This window comes from Heloderma suspectum, chromosome 3 (genome assembly GCF_057233095.1).
Source record: "Heloderma suspectum isolate Gila_16-S chromosome 3, 16-S_ref, whole genome shotgun sequence".
Classification (NCBI taxonomy): Eukaryota; Metazoa; Chordata; class Lepidosauria; order Squamata; family Helodermatidae; genus Heloderma; species Heloderma suspectum.
In genome coordinates, this window is record NC_139460.1 from 63,198,324 (window position 1) to 63,216,086 (window position 17,763).

The 17,763-nt window shown below is 44.8% G+C and overlaps 1 protein-coding gene across 4 annotated transcripts in view; it reads left to right on the forward strand.

Annotated features, from left to right (window-relative positions):
• CD247 (CD247 molecule) overlaps positions 1-17,763 on the forward strand; it is a 78,101-nt gene that overhangs the window by 44,571 nt on the left and 15,767 nt on the right. For all 4 annotated transcript variants that reach the window (XM_084843445.1, XM_084843446.1, XM_084843443.1 and 1 more), the window contains exons 2-5: positions 7,014-7,117; positions 10,651-10,707; positions 12,443-12,529; positions 12,854-12,889. In XM_084843445.1, the coding sequence (XP_084699571.1) occupies positions 7,014-7,117; positions 10,651-10,707; positions 12,443-12,529; positions 12,854-12,889 (284 nt within the window). The remainder of the gene's footprint in view (positions 1-7,013; positions 7,118-10,650; positions 10,708-12,442; positions 12,530-12,853; positions 12,890-17,763) is intronic.

Genomic DNA, 17,763 nt, shown 5'->3' on the forward strand with positions numbered 1-17,763 from the left:
CCACCGCGACCACTTGGGCCTCCAGCGACAATGATGGATTTAGGAGTACCCCCAGACTATGGACCTGATCTTTTAGAGGGAGTGCAACCCCATCCAGAACCGGCAATGAGCCTGTCTCCTGGACCCGGGAACCACTCACCCTCAGGGCTTCCGTCTTGCCAGGATCCACCTTCAGTTTATTGACCCTCATCCAGCCCATTACTGAGTCTAGGCACTGATTCAGGACTTGCACAGCCTCTCCTGATTCAGATGTCACAGGGAGACAGAGCTGCATGTCATCAGCATACTGATGACATTTAGCTCCAAATCCCCTAATGACCGCTCTCAGCAGCTTCATATAGATGTTAACATTGGGGACAAGATGGTACCCTGCAGCACCCCATAGCTCAATTGCCAAGGGGCCGAGGAATAGTCACCCAATGTTACGCTCTGAAATCAGCCCCGTAGGTAGGACCGGAACCACTGTAACACAGTGCCTCCAATATCCATCCCATGGAATCAGTCCAGGGAGATACCATGGTCGATGGTATCAAAAGCCGATGAGAGATCGAGAAGAATTAACAGGGTTGCACTCCCCCTGTCCCTGTCTCGATAAAGGTCATCCATCAGGGTGACTAAGGCTGATTCAGTCCCATCACCAGGATGAAACCCAGATTGAAATGGGTCTAGATAATCAGTATCCTCCAAGAGTGCCTGCAGTTGCTCCACCACGACCCTCTCAAGTACCTTCCCTAGAAAAGGGATATTTGCGATTGGGCAGTAGTTGTCTAATACCTTTGGGTCCAGAGTGGGCTTCTTCAGAAGTGGTCGCACTACTGCCTCCTTAAGGACAGCAGGGATCACCCATAGGGAGGCATTTATCACTCCCTGGACCCACCCAGTCATATCCCCTCGGCTAGCTTTTATTAGCCAGGAGGGACAGGGATCAAGAGGGCATGGGTTGGTCGCATTATTGCAAGCATCTTGTCCACATGCCCTCATTCACACACACACACACACACACACACACACAGAGATGTGTGTGCGCACAAGTGTAATGACAGATGCAGGACTAAAGGGACCTTTACCAGAGGTGTGGTGCGCACTCAGTAGTTTTATGCACTGTGCTCTAACAAAATGGGGAATGGCTCTTTCTAAATTGGGTAAATTAATTCAAACACTCACTAAAGTCCAAAAGCATAGACTTTATTTTTACAGATTTTGTTCTTAACGCATATATGCAGATGCATTACAAAAGTGAACAATGGCTTGGTTAGCATACCATGCCCCATATTGGTTCTAATGGGCCTAGATTGGGGGAAATAACATTTACCAAATAAGGTGTGGAAGGTGGCACTATGGAAATAAGAAGGCTGGTGACTGGGAGGCTATGTGACCATGGGAGCTTGGCTGCTGGTGACAATGGTGGGCTGCACGGGGTGGAAATGGATAGAATTAGGCGGAAAGGAGAAGAAATAGTGTATAAAACAGGTATAGTTACCTGGCTTCAGAATAAGGGAACCTAAGAGACTTCACTTCCTGGTTGGTTGCAAATAGTTAGAAAAATGCTATGGGTAAAGAATACCCTTGAGTTTCTCTGTTTTTGTTAGGAATTTAAAAACGGGGCAAAAGCCTCATGCCGCTTAGGCACTTTTGAATACCATGTTTTCCAGAAAGAAGCAAAGGATGATATCCAGAGGTGGTTCTAAGACAACTAGTACTCGAAGCGATGATGGGGAGACCAAATGGAGGCTTAGCCACCACAGTTCAGTTTAGAAACAGGATCTGGAGGGAGAGCCTTGAAAACAGGGCTTTGCCTTAGAATTCTTAATATGTTTTTATAAGTAGTTATGCTCAGCTTGAGACCTTTAGTAGCTGCTTCCCAATGCTCAGGGCTTTCCGCTAGACCAGCACCACTTGGACCCAAAATTGACAACCCATGCATAAGTCACAGTCCCCTGCAAGGCACCAAAAATGGATGTATGGAGTTCACAGTTTGTGCTGCATCGTATGTGGAACCCGGTTTTGTGTTCAATAGGGTATTTTTCCTGTAAAGCTTTCTCTCTCTAGATACACTTGACAGATGGATCTCTCTGGGGAAACAAGGCAACAAAAAGGTTCCATTAGGAAAGTGGGGGACTGTGGCCGTGGAAACATGGGACGGGTGCCACAGTAGACCAAGGAAAGAGTCACAAGTAATGATGTTAGAAGCCAACTTGACTTTGAGTTATTCTTACATCTTAGACCCACAAGAGTGAGGAATGCTCAAGCTAAAAGAAAGTACATCTGCCACCCAAACTCTAGGGCAGTTATAGTATATAAAATAGAGTGTATGAAGGACACAGTGGCTCAGAGGCTGGACCCAGGATGGACAAAACAAAGAATAATATTTTATTTAAAGTATTTTTATCCTGCTCCTCAGCCAAAAATTGTTTCTGAAGCAGCCTGCAATCAATCTGTAAACAAAGCAGTTTTTGCCCACAGAGGCAAATCTAAAAAGACACAGCACATAAGGAAAAAGGGATGGGGAAGGAAGAGGAACAAATTAAGTATACTTTCAGCAGGGCTGGTGGAATGGCCCTGCTTACCTTCTCATCTTCCAGATGGTGGGAGGGACAGTCCAACTGGAGCAATCCCTAATGTTCCCCTACACCTGCTTCTGTCTCTCTACTTTGGCTCTGGGGATTGAAAAGAAAGCTCCAGGAGTCTTCTTGCCCCTTGACTGATGTTCATCTAGCTGGTTGATGTACATCTACCACAATACAGTATTCAAAACAAAAGATATCATTAGGATCATCCAGGTGATATCAGAATCAGGTGGTACCTGCTTGGAGGTGGGAACACTTTAGGATTGGGCCAGGTTTCCCACCAAGGCTCTGGGTAGGCCAGTTCAAATGTCCTGCCGTGGTTTTGTCAGCTGGGTGGTGGCATGGCAGCCAAGCAGGCACTTGCATGTTTTTGTAGTTACAGCGGACAAATCCCCCTCACCTAATCAGTGAAAGAAGGACATACAGACTGGCTCCTGCCCCTCAGCAGCTGTCCAGAGCCTTGTCGACATTCTTGGCAGCTTTCCATGCTGCTGCTACTGAAACCAAAATGGATTCTTGAGGCAAGGTGTCAGGATAATGTCAATGAAATACAAATCACACAATACATGTATCCAGAGAGCCCGCACATCTGAGGAACTCTAACAAATGGCAACTTGATGGGGTTACATCTGTTTCCGGATGGAACGTCATTATCGTTTGCTGTCATTGTGAAACTTCATTGGGTACCTTCAGGAAAGCCCTCTGTTCTGACTTCTTGAGCTATCAAGTACTGAAACAGGTGTGAGTGTGTGTGTGTGTGTGTTTGTTTCCTGAGTGTGTGGCTGAGTGTTTTTGATGAGAGCCCCCTCAAGAGATGTACAAGTTAAGAATGGCTGCTGTGGTGTATGGGTGGATTTCAAAGTTCAACCCTTTCCCTAGACTTTCAAGAAGGCACGTGATCACTTCTTTTCGGTCATCTTTAAGAACTCAGATGACTGTGAAGAAACCCTCCTTGCTTGTTTCTGTTTCTACTTGCTAGCAAGACAGTTGGTCTTAATTGTTTCACCCCTTCGTTTTGTACGAAGGCTTCTTACTGTTCTGTGCTCAGTATGTTGTAGAAGTATTTTTACAAGAGGAGGAGAGCAAACTGACTACCTCTCTTCTGCATTTGTTGTTTTCATGCATACCTAGGAGTCCTGTGGCTATCATAGAACTGTGACCGTTGCAATACTGGAATTTTTTAAAAGAAAGCACTTTCTGCAGGGACCATTTGGCATATGCATTGGCATATGCATTGGCATAAATGGAATCCTGCTGGTGAAACCTAGCAGAGGAAACCTTGCAGGCACGAGGCACAGCTGTCAGCCCCAAATGGAGGGGGCTGAAAACATTGAGTAACCACACCAAGTATCACAAGCCACTGAGGGAACTCTTTGCTCTGATGTCAGGAACTGAGCTCCAATGTAATTCTTGCACGCAGGCCATCTCTGCTTCATAGCGATGTCTGAACTCTTCTTTCGCCCCAAACAATCTTGTTAAAATAAAGTAGGCTTTATCCAGTCAAGAAATTACAGTGGTTTTTAAACCAGTCTCTTGCCACTAGGATTTAAAGTGTTTATATTTTGATTGCACGTTTAAGATGTGTCTCTCTATTTAGTAGTTTACTCTGAAAGGATGTTCACATTTAATGGCGTTATTGTCAACCGCCTAAGTAAATCTCTCAGTTTGGACAATAAGTGCAATCCACCGCAGTTAGGGGGACTTCACAGTTAGGTGGACTTCATTGAAATGTAACATAGGAAAAGAGGAAGCAGCCTTTAAACCAGAGGTGGAGAACTTGTGGCCTTCTAGATGTTTGGCCTACAGCTCCCATCAGCCATAGCCAGCATAGCCAATGGTGAAGGCTAATGGGAGTTGTAAGCCACAACATCTAAAGGGCATCTAGAGGGCCACACGTTGCTCACCATGGCTTTATATCATCTAGCTCAATATTGTCTACACCAGGGGTCCCCAACTGTTTTGGACCCATGGGCACATTTGGGGATTTGAGGAACTGCTCTGGGAACCACCACAAAATCCACCCATGGTGGATGTCGCTAGTCGCATAATGGCTACCATGGGGCCCTGGCTAGTCAAAGGTGAGCTAAAGAAGTGGGTGTGTGGGTAGAAATAGTGACACTAGAGGCTGGGAGGGAGGGGGAAATAGCAAGGTAAAGGGGAGAGAAAGAGCAAGGCTAGAAACGGGGGTAGTGAGGAAAGGGGATGTGGGGAGAGAAATAGTGAGGCAAGAGGCTGGAAGTCAGGAGGGAGACAGCAAAGGGGAAAGGTCTGCATGAGCAGAAGATTAGGCAGGGCCAGAAAGTAACTCTTTCCTTCTCTGCCTGCCCACCAACAGCTGATCAGCAGGTGCAGGAACAGGAAGGAGAACCTGGTGTTGTAGTGTTTTTCAAGGTTTGTATTTAGAATAAAATTTTGAAGTGAGCAGGGAGTGGAGAGTTCTGTGGGTGCCGTTGGAGGTGCCGTAGTGCCTGTGGGGGATGTGTTGGGGACCCCTGGTCTACATTGCCTGGCAGGAGCTCTTCAGGGTTTCTGAGGAGGGTCTTTCCCAGCCCTGCTTGGAGATGCCAGGGATCAGACCTGGGATATTTGGCATGCAAAGCAGGCGCTCCACCACTGAGCTACAGTCCTTCCCTAAATGGACGGTGGCCAATGTATTTAGGATAATTTTTGCAAAAATAAAAATCATGACTGCCGTGCTTGGTTAAGATAAATGTTTAATTAAACCTCCTCAGTGTTAGTTGATCAGTATACTTTAATAGCTTGATTCATTTAATTTGATTACTTAATTAAATTGCTAAAAGCAAGATAAATCGCTAAAAATAGTCTGAGAGGCTTACTTATACTAAGCAGCACTATTTAAGATTTCAGTGGGAGGGCTACACATTTAGGAAGGATCCTGCTCTTGCAAATGGGATTGGATTCAGATTTAATCAACTGTAGAGTAATTCATAATAACTGTGAATTATTTAAATAATTAGGACTTAAGTTAGTCATGACTGACTTATTAATATCAATGGGTCTACTCTAAGTATGACTGAATCTGGATCCAACCCATTGTTAATTCAAAAAGCAAAAAGAAATAAAAAAGACCCCCCTACACTGAATATTTTATTTGTTGTGACTATTTTCTCTTGCACTTCACAATAATCATAGTGAGGTAAAGTTGAATTTTTGTTGAGGCAAACCATTTTATATCCTTGACATGATGCTAGCAGGCTGCAGTAGAGGTGATGAGGTGGGAAGCAGGGCCATCCCACCATCCTGCTGAAAGACCACTAACATTTTCCTCCTCCCTCCCCATCCCCTTTTCATTTTGTGTTATCTCTTTTTAGATTGTGAGCCTGCAGGCAGGGACTGTCCTATTTTTATTGATTATATGCAAGCCACTCGACGAGCTTTTATGGCTGAGGAGCAGGATAAACATGCTTACAATTAACAAATAACTAAGATTGCAATCCTATGCATGTTTAGACAGAAAAAAGTCCTACAACTCCCAGCATTCCCCAGCCAGTATTAATCTCGTATGGCTTAATCTAGAAACATGGCCCATTTATTGGTTTATAACAATAGTGACATTGGATCTAGAGTCAGAGAGCTGGTCAGCATTTCTGAAGAATAATCTCATATGCTCTGAAACATGTGTTTGCCTGAATAACCTACTGTCCTCTAAATTGTGCCCTGACTTGACTTTATTCCAGATGAAGAAGGGTACTCTTGAATACTGCAAATATCCTTGGAGAGGTCTTTATTGATATTTCCAATGCATCAGTATTGACAGATATGCAAATGTCTGTAGCTGGATGGTGCTACTGAATGAATGGTGGTCTGGGTAACAATTTTTAGAATAAGATTCTGGCCCAAATCTGAAGCTCATGTTTAAAGCCCATTGAAAACAATAGGACAAACTAGTTGCAACTAATTTATGTTCCATTAATTTTACTGGGACTTTAGCGAGACTAATTTTATTTGGGTTTGGGCCCCTTACTAAATCTCCCTCTAAAACTATTTCTCCTTTTTTCTTTCTGCTGCATCAATGATAGCACTGTAACCTTTCCTTTAGACCAGTATCAGAAAGAGAAGACTGTGTGTCAGTCCATTTCAAATCTTTCAGAAAGAGGAGACTAATCATTGCACTTCTCAGCCCTGCACTACCTCTCATTTCCCTCTCTTATTTCCTCTTCAGCTAATTGTGGTCAAGATGGTAGCAACATCCAGGATGGCATATTACTATTGTGATTCCACAATGAATCACAGAATTAGAAGGTGCCCAATAACCACCGCCCAGTGGTGATGTTGCTTGGGGTGATGGGAGAAATAGTCCAGTGTATCTGGAGAGCAGCAGGTTGGGGAATGCTGCTGTGGACAATACTTATCTAGCTTGACCAGTGATCTGGCTTGGTATAAGGCAGTTTCCTATCATCAACATATGTGTTTTTTTTAATGCAGATGCTGACGGGTTAGGACTGACAGATCCAAAACTATGCTACATTCTGGATGGGATCCTCTTAATTTATGGTATAATCATCACAGCCTGTTTTGTAAAAGCCAAGGTGAGTCTTACGCCTCTTCAAAATGGGGAGTCACTTCTTCTTTATATATACACAAGGGGTGACCTGCAAAACATTTTAAGCTCTATGTCTTCCATCCCCTGGACAAGTGACACTTAGGGTGCCATCCTATGTATGTGTAGACAGAAAGAAGTCCTACAACTCCCAGGATTCCCCAGCCAGCATGGCTGGCTGGGGAATTCTGGGAGTTGTAGGACTTCTTTCTGCCTAAACATACATAGGATGGCACACTTCGTTGCCATTCCCACTGCTTTGTTTTTCAACAGGAGAAGGGGGAATAGAGGATGGCCACTGATGACCTCTTAGGTGGGAGTTGGGCAGTCAGATTAATCCTAGGGGGTGTTTCCACCAGCAATTTGCTCCAAGCCGGCTGTGTGTTGAGGTCATTCGGGATAGATGGCGTTGTGGCCATCCAGTAGCCGCCCTGGAAAACCTGCGGAGAACCTGCTCGTGGTGCACTGCATGGACCAAAGCACAGCAAAGCTGATTCTTTTTTAAAAAAATAAATCCGGTACTCCTCCATTCGTTTCTCCTTCTGTTGTCATGGAAATACGGGCCTAGATAGCCTTTTTTCACCTCTCCCAAGTAGTCATCAATGCTGGTCAAAATCCCCAGTCTTCAAAGGGAGCACTGCATCCCATTGAGCACCAGTTTGTTTTCAAATTGCAGGACAGCATCATCTGGTCCCCCACCCAGAATCAGTTCCGTACCCCTGACATACAGGGTACATAGGCCTCCAGTGACAAAGCAGATCCAGGACTTACCTTGGAGACTGCAGACTTGATCCTTCAGGGTGGAATAAGTCACCGTTTTCAGCCTGCGGGCTGGATTGCTACCTTGGAAACCTCCTGGGGGCTTCATGCCACAGTGGGTATGGCCAACCATTCACAAACATAGCATTCATACACACCCCATTCTCTCTCTCTCTCTCTCACACACACACACACACACACACACACACTACCTTCCTCATCTGGGCAGGGAGCCTTAATCCTTTCCATCCAGCACACTACAATGGTGATGAAAATCAGGCCATTACCCCTTCTGAGCTGATCCGTGCCATTTATCCCCATTGTGGTGTGCTGAGCATGAAAGGTATAAAACTTCCACTCCAGCATGCGATTATGGGGATGGAGATCCTGCTGCGGGAGGGGGTATGGTCTGGGAGAGTGGCGTAGGCCTTCCCCAACGTGGTGCCCACCAAATGTGTTTGACTATAGTTCCCACCTTCCCCAGCCAGCATAGCCCTCAACCATGCTGACTGGGATGATGGGAGTTGTTGTCCAACACATGTGGAGAGCACCAGATTGGGGAAGGTTGCCTTAGGATACAGGTGAACAATTGCACAGTGATTCAAAAGCAGCATGATGTGCACACGTGTAGATCATCATGTGTGAAAGACATAAGCCCTATTCAGGCATTCTGAGCCTGAACAGGCCAAATGCATGAGAAGAAGGATCACTCTAGCCCTGCCTCTCTCTTTTGTCGCATCCATCACCCTCTAGTCTTGGAGGGTGACAGTCTGAAGAAGAGAGCCTCCTCTGTCTGTGGAGGCTCTTCACATGAGCCAGAATGCTGGAAAATCAGTGTTCTCGGTTGCATCAAGAGCCTCCATGGATAGAGGAGGCTCTCCTCTTCAGACCATTGCCCTCCATGAACAAAGGGCAACAAATTCTACAAGGGGGAGGGGTGGAGCTGGACTGCTCCTTCTCTTCACATGTTTGCCCTATTCAGGTTTAAAACACTTGAACAGGGCTACTGTAGCAGCCATATTGGGGGTCAGACTAAGTAGCCTCATGCAGTCTCATGCTTCATGTTCTTGCTGAGCTCTTTCTCCCTTGAATATATTGTTGTAAGCTGACGAGACACAGGAATTCCTTATCTTGTCAAAGGTCATACAATTGTATATCTTGTTCTCTGCTGTTCTCTGCTGTTCTCTTCTGTTCTCTCCTTATCATGGCTACCCTATAACCCAGTTCTTGTACTATAAACAATGGTGCTGGGAAAAGAAATGTTGAGGATTGCAACCCCACGTGGGAGGGGGAGGAGGAGCCGTTTCATATGTGTCACAATGTCTATAAAAACAATGTGCTGATGTATTTCGGGGCTTCTGGCTCTTTGGAAATGATTCCAGCCTTAAGCCCGCGCGTTAAATAAAGAATCTCTTTTTCCTTCACTCCGTGGTCTCTCTGACTCTGGGTTCTGCAACACTACAGATATACACACATGTGTGACCATAGCCCATGATGATCTGCACATAACTTTCTCCTTTTCTTGCACTGAAATTAAATGCAGGAAGGAGGAAAAAGCAGTAGTGGTAAAAATGGGACGGAAGGGGCTGTGAGTCCTGCCTGTAGCTGAAAACAGGTGGTTTAGAATAGGGATGTAAAAGAATTTCATTTCTGTTTGCAAATCAAGCAGACATGTCCTCTTCGCAATCCCCAATGCAAACGCGAGCAGAAGTGCTTTTTTGTCTGCAAATTCCTGAATTTGTGATTATGTTAAAAATGAATAGTTTTTTTTAAAAATGAGGAGCCTGAGTTGGGTGGTGCTGGGAACAGCTGCCCCTCCCAGTACTTATAAAAAAGTAACAGAAAAACAAAAAAACACACACCCGTGATAGGCTACGTGACGATTTACGTAGCCTATCACGGCTAGATTTCCAAAGTCAGCCGTGATAGGCTACGTTAATCGTCACGTAACCTATCACAGGTGACTTTGGGGAAAAAAAAAAGCGCGTACGCAAATGGCGGCGGCCCATGGGCGCCGCCATTTGCGTTCCTTATTTTGGCACGTCTAGTCTACGTAAAGATTTACGTAGACTACGGCGAAAATAAGGGCATGCTATTTGCGTTGCCCTTATTTTCGCCGTAGTCTACGTAAATCTTTACGTAGACTAGATGTGCCAAAATAAGGAACGCAAATGGCGGCACCCATGGGCCGCCGCCATTTGCGTACGCGCTTTTTTTGTTTTTTGTTTTCCAAAGTCACCCGTGATAGGCTACGTGACGATTTACGTAGCCTATCATGGCTGACTTTGGAAATCTAGCCGTGATAGGCTACGTAAATCGTCACGTAGCCTATCACGGGTGTGTGTTTTTTTGTTTTTTTGTTACTTTTTTATTTTGTAATGGCGGCGGTGGCAGCCGGTCAGGAGACCAGCCGCTGCCCCCACCCCCGCCGAACCGCCGCCAGGACCCGCCGGCGAGAGGGACATTCGGCCACAGTAAGTCCCATCCCGGGGGGGGGGGCGGGGGGCCGGCAGAGAATTTCCCCAACACTTTTAGGAGGCCGAATGCCTCGGTGCTCGGCCTCCCGAAGATTCGTGGAGATATTCTCCGCCATCCCTACCCCTCTGTTTTGATTCTGCCCCCACCCCTGACATATCATCACCACTTTATAAATCACTAGCAGAAATTGCCCTCATTTAAAGGCAACCTTTAGGGAGAGAAACTTGCTATTTTCTGAATGAAAGTCCTAATGATTAAGTGACAGCTTCTCTTTGTGTCTTCCAGTTAAGCAAAGCCCCTCCTGAACCCACATCTTCTCCAAACACTGATGACCTCTATAATGTAAGTGGCAAACCTCTTCTGTCTCTCTGTCTCCATCTGTCAGTGAAGACTGGTGACAGGGCAGAGTATGAAATGGGAGGGATTTCAACATCAGATTTCCTGAGGCTGGCCCCAGGGTCCATTTAGCACTGGAGCCATGTCCCTCCAGAGCCTAAATAGATTCTTTGGGTTCACTGCCCTCTTCACTGCCCTCCTCCCTTTTCCAAGTGTACCGAAGGGGAGAGTGAATGGAGGATAGGGCATCTTGCATCAGCGGCATTAGTGGTGGGCTTCAGGATTTAGGTTCTAGATGCTGGCACACACATCTGGGGATGCTGAGAGTTGTAGTCCAACACATCTGGAGGGCACCAGGTTGGGGAAGGCTGGCATAATCAATAAGAAATAAATTTGAAGCGATAGAGTAGATTTAGCAAGGGCTGCTGTGTTTGTCACTAGGGTTGTATGGACTGTGTAAAATCTGCTCTGTCTGTGTTTTGCAGATTATTTATATGCAAATAATTCCGTAAGGAGGTTCACAACAATTGTCATAATTTACCTTGGTACGTAACAGTTAGCATATTGTCCCCTATTCCATTCAATTTTCCCTCGGCAGAAACTTGCATATTTTCCTACGGATAAATATGCATAAGAGTAAAAACAAGATCTGGAAGTCCATGGACTCCATACAGCCTGAGGCAGGGGGCGCTCCGCAGCGGAGTCTGCAGGTTGGATTCTTAGAACTCTGAGCGTATTTGAGCCTGTCTCGAATTTCTCCAGCATCGCATTCGTCACCAATCATGTCACATAGTATACCATTGTATTCACAGCACTTACGCCACCCACGTTCCACACAGCAACCAGAACACTCATGAATGTACTTTATGGGAGAAGAATTAACATTTGTATGGCAGTGTGGTGTATGGTTAGAGTGATGGACAAGGACTGGAGAGACCCAGCTTTAAATTCCTGCGCAGCTACCAGCCTTGCCCGGGCAGCCTTGAATAAGTCACTCTCTCTTAGCCTAACCTACCACACAGGATTGATGTGAGGACAGAATGGAGTGGGAGGGTGGGCAGAGAATCATGCCTGCCACCTTAAGCTCCCTAGAGCAGCCTTCCCCAACCTGGGGCCCTCTGGTGTGTTGGATGACAACTCCTAGCATCCCCCAGCCAGCAGATGGGTTTCCCATCTCTAAAATAGCGCATGCTTGAAATGTAACATTTCTGTAGTAGGTATGATGGGAACTTTCTGCTTTATCGCCACAAAGAGTAGCCCAGTTTCCCCCAACCTGATCCCCTCCAGATGTTTTGGACTACAATTCCCAGCATTCCTGACCATTGGTCTTGCTGGCTGGGGCTGTTGGGAGTTAGAGGCACCAGGTTGGGAAGGCTGGTCTAGACATAAGCAAGGGGGTGTAAAGAGCCCTTTTGTATGAATCCTCAGTTATTAATATTCAACATTACCAGTATCCCACATACATTTCTCCTGGCTTTAATTTAAAAAATCAATTGGGAAATGACTCAATTGACGGTGATTCAAGAAAGGATTAGCAACCTAGGGCTAAGACCAAGTTTTCACTGCACAGTTTTAGCATGGCAGGATGTGGTTTCTTGAACTCAAGTTAGCCTGTTCTTGGAGCCTGTTCTAAAGTACTGCACTGCTCAGCCCACAAGGAGCTCAGAAATTGTTCTTACCATGGCCTGTCATTCTAAGTCTTAGAAACTAAGATGCTGATTTATTTATTTTTTAATTTCAGAAATTGTCTCCTGGACACAGAGATGAATATGATTCGCTGGGAGTCAAAAACAGAGGTGCTGACATTGAAATGGGAGGGAAAAACCAGGTAACCCCACCAGGCCTTCTGTCCTTTGGTTAAATTCAGTCCATTCTTCTGCTGCAGCATCTTTGTGTAGAAGTATGTCAGTGTAGCTCAGGTGGCCATTGGGACGTGATTTCCTACGCTTTGATAAATTGGGACGGTAGCGTTGAACTATGTCATGCCTATGCGAGGCTGAGTGGTTTTGCATGCAAAGCTAGACGTTTTGAGACTGCTGTGAGGCCAGAATCTCTCTAGAAATTCCCACAATGCCTCAGGTATTCCCTCAGAACTGTTTGAAATTTGTTCAAAAGAATGGTTGAGTAATCTTCTTTGTCCTTTGTTTTTCAGCACAGAAGAAAGAAACCTCAGGACAAAGTTTACACAGTGAGTAAAACCAGGAATTGGCAGTTCCAGAAAAGCACTTCGCTTTGTTGCCGGCCATGACATTTTGAAAAAAATAGTAATCTTTGGGTCATCATTCTTCCAAAATGACCAGTCACCTTCATGTACAATCCATCCAAGGGGCCTTTGAAAGAGTGGTAGGCGGCAGTATTGCAACTGAAACTCTCCCCACGACCTGAGTTCGATCCTGTTGGAAGCTGGGTCCCAAGTAGCCGGCTCAGGTCGACTCAGCCTTCCATCCTTCCGAGGTTGGTAAAATGAGTACCCAGCTTGCTGGGGGAAAGGTAGTCATGACTGGGGAAGGCAATGGCCAACCACCCCGCTATAGTCTGCCATGAAAACGCCAGCGTAAGCAAGCGTCCCTCTAGGGGTCAGTAATGACCCGGTGCTTGCACAGGAGGAACCTTTCCTTTCCTTTCCACTGCTGCACATGCATGTGCCACATCAACTTTTCACCTGACTCACACGGGAATGGGAGCCTGTAAACTTTGGCAGTGCATTTGTTTCAGCTCTGTCTTATGAGCCTGTTGGTGCCAAATCCTCTCACACAGAGTTTTCTAATGCTCAGCTGGTTTTCACACCAAGGTGAATGAGCCACCAACCAGAACCTGCTTTGGATTACAAAGATGGATACTCCTTTTATCTTCTGGCCTCATTATCTCGGTATTCACCCATCTGTTTCTTTTCCAAAACATTGATTGCGCCTGCAAGCAACCAAGGTTTGTGTAGGTGTGTGCCACTGCTTCCTACATTCTCTTCTCAGCGGTACGAGACAGTTTTGTGATCTCTGCTGCAGTGCAGGAACAAATAGCGGGCACAAGCCCAGCTTATTTCCTCTGTTGACGGTTGGGAGTGCAAACAAAACCAAAGTCAGTTTCCCCACCTTTCATGTTCACCTTCTGTATTCATGCTCCCTGCTTCCTTTGAGCTGCTGCATCCCTCTCCTTCTGCATTGCTTTCCCCTTTGAGCTGTGCTGCCTGTTGCTGGCATCTCTGCTTCTCAGGCCTTAGCATAGAGTAGGGGTGTCGAACCTCTTCCAGGCCAAGAAGGGCCGAGTTCAGTTTTGGAGAAGCTCTTGGGGGCCGCATTCCAGTGGTGGGTGGGGGTGAAGGCAATGGGGTGGGGCCAAGGCCAGTGGGGTGGGGCCAGAATACAAAAACTACCAGTCTGTTTTAACTTGAAGCTCTTACTGACAGTAATTAAGCCTTGGGAAGCTTTTTTGGCCATTTAAAATGGAGAAAAAAACTGTGCAAAAGCCAAGAAGCCACCAAACCACCAGTGGTTAGGGGAAAGGGGATGGGACAAGGGGCAAGGGGCGTGGCCATCTGAGGAATCCAGAGGGCCTGAGTGGGGACTCAGGCCTGAGGTTCAGCACCACGGCTTAGAGCATGATCATTGCCCATCATACGGCACTAGCGCTTCTCTTACAGCTCAAATGAAGAGCCCATCAATTGGTTCTGCAATTGAGTCCACTGAAATTTAAGAAGGGCAGAGACTTATAATAATCACTTACAAAATGGGTAGTGAATTATTATTATGTACATGTCTATACCGCCGCATAGCTGAAGCTCTCTGGGCAGTTTACAGAGGTTAGTGAATTACCTACCATTAGGAGAGGTGGGAAGTAAAAACTGCAAATAGCAGATGTGTGAGAAAATTATCAAGACTGCAGCAGGCAGGGAGGGGGAGTTTTATCCTTTTTGCCCCTGTTGCAGTCCTGATTAAAATTGCTATTTTGAAGCTGCTCTTTGCATATACTCTGCCAGTTTTTATTGTTTTTATGACATTTCTGTGCTTTATAACTATTCTTCCATTATTTAGAGCTTTATTGATCCTTCAGTGGCTGTAATTACCATCTTATTTTCATTTATCTACCTCCCTAGTTAGTGTCTTGCTTGAGCCAGACTGCAAAAATGCCTGGTCTGTTTTCAAAAACTGAGGATTAATTGGGTGTCCTTTAGCTGCTTTTGGCCCCCCCCTTAAAACATCCGTATATGTCTGGCTGCATGGTTTGTATTTCGAGCCAGACACAGCAGCATGGCACAGGCGCGTGCGCGTGAACTAGACATTTACTCTGATATGTTTTAGGTCTGTAAATGCTACCAGAAGCACTGGTTCCCACTGTCCCTGGGATCAATGATAGCACTTTGTCCCTCCTTCCTGACTATTTTAATTAATCTTTTATTGTGAGTGTTTACAAAACAAACCAAACTGAAAACATTACAAAACCTAAAAAGAAGAAGAATGAAATAAAAATAAAAATACAACAACATGTTCAAAATCCTCAGTTTCTAACATTACAATATTCGAGGAAAAAAAGGGGGAAAAAGGTTACACATAAACTTCAGTGAAAGCAGACCAAATATCTGCATATACATCTATGTGCAAGTTATGTCTATATACCAGTCTTTCAAATGTTGCTAGTGTTAAGTCTTCAGTCCATTGCATTATAGGCGGTGAGCTTGCATCGCTCCAATATCATAGCATCAGCCTTTTAGCAACCAAAAGGGCACGAAAAATCCATTTACACTGACCATGTGTTACGTTCCAAGAAGCAGGCAAGTAATTTAAAAGAACATTTACATCAGTTTCCCCACCTTTTATGTTAAAGAGCTTTCCAATACAAAATTTATCCCTACAGTAACTTCCTCCCAAAAGGAGGTGGCTATTGGGCATTTCCAAAAAATATGAATAAAAGAAGCATTGACTGCATTACACCTCCAACAATTAGCTGAATTTACAAGCCTTTACATTGCAATTCCAAAAAAGGGCAATGCCAAAGAATGTTCAAACTACCGTACAATTGCGCTCATTTCACATGCCAGCAAGGTGATGCTCAAAATCCTACAAGCTAGGCTTCAGCAGCATGTGAACCGAGAACTACCGGAAGTACAAGCTGGGTTTCGAAGAGGCAGAGGAACTAGAGATCAAATCGCCAACATTCGCTGCATCATGGAGAAAGCAAGAGAATTCCAGAAAAATGTCTATTTCTGCTTCATTGACTATGCTAAAGCCTTTGATTGTGTGGATCACAACAAACTGTGGCAAATTCTTAAAGAGATGGGAGTACCAGACCACCTTACCTGTCTCCTGAGAAACCTGTATGAGGGTCAAAAAGCAAAGTAAGAACCAGACATGGAACAATTGGTTCAAAATTGGGAAAGGAGTACAACAAGGCTGTATATTGTCGCCCTGCTTTTTTAATTTATATGCAGAGTACATCATAAGAAATGTCGGGTTGGATGAATCACAGGTCAGAATTAAGATTGCTGGGAGAATTATCAAGAACCTCAGATACGCAGACGATACCACCCTAATGGCAAAAAGCGAAGAGGATCTAAAGAGCCTCAAGTTGAGGGTGAAAGTGGAGAATGCAAAAGCTGGTTTGAAACTCAACATTAAAAAAACGAAGATCATGGCATCTGGCCCCATCACTTCCTGGCATATAGAAGGGGGAGAAATGGAAGCAGTGACAGATTTTATTTTCTTGGGCTCCAGGATCACCACAGACGGTGACTGTAGCCATGAAATTAAAAGAAATTAAAAAAGAAATTAAAAAAGAAATTAAAAGCTCCTTGGGAGGAAAGCTATGGCAAACCTAGACAGCATAGTAAGAAGCAGAGACATCACCTTGCCGACAAAGATTCATATAATCAAAGCTATGATTTTCCCAGTAGCAACATATGGCTGTGAGAGCTGGACTGTAAGGAAGGCTGAGCGCCGAAAAATTGATGCCTTCGAACTGTGGTGCTGGAGAAGACTCTTGCGAGTGCCCTGGACTGCAAGGAGGTCAAATCAGTCCATCCTAAAGGAAATCAACCCTGAGTGCTCATTGGAAGGACAGATACTGAAGCTAGCTGAAGCTCAAATATTTTGGCTACCTAATGCGAAGAGAAAACTCCCTGGAAAAGACCCTGATGCTGGGAAAGATTGAAGGCAAAAGGAGAAGGGGACGGCAGAGGATGAAATGGCTAGATAGCATCACCGATGCAATGAATATAAATTTGAGCACACTCCGGGAGAGAGTGCAGGACAGGAAGGCCTGGCGTGCTATGGTCCATGGGGTCACGAAGAGTCGGACACGACTGAATGACTGAACAACGACAACAACTAAAAAGATGTTGTGGTGTCCAATAGACCCGTAACAAGAGCTTTTGCTGAATAAGGTGTAACCGAAGATCCATTGAAATGTCCCATACAGACACCAAAATGGCAGTCCATTGATTAAGCAAAATAGAACGTTCCAATTCCCTGCTCCATTCCTGCTGTAAACCACTTGTGTCATATTTATTCATTGATAATAAATGTTTATAAACATGAATTGTAGATTGATACGTCTGATCAGCTTCAATAAGTATTTCCAATAGCGAAGGAGACTCTGAGGCAGTAAAAGCAACAGGACCGAATCTAGATACCAAGAAATGTTCCAATTGCAAATACTGCCATTCCACTGAAGCCGGTAGATCAAATTGATCTCGCAAAATAGAAAATACCAAAAACTCATCATCAACCCCCATTAATTGATCCAAAGTAAAGATCATCTTATCTGTCCAGGTCCGCCATAAAAAAGATTTTCTTGCCAATTCTTAATTAATTTATTAATTTATTTATTTTTTCATTTCATTTCATTTCATTTCTATACCGCCCAATATACCAGCCGAAGCTCTCTGGGCGGTTCACAAAAATTAAAACCAAACAGCACACAATAAAACAATTTAAAATATATAGAACATTAAAACCACAATATAACAATACAACCACAATAAAACCTAGCAGCAGTGCAGGAGTTTAAAATACAGATTTAAAACAGCAAAGCTAAAAGTCTAGAAAGCTAAAATGCTAAAATGCCTGGGAA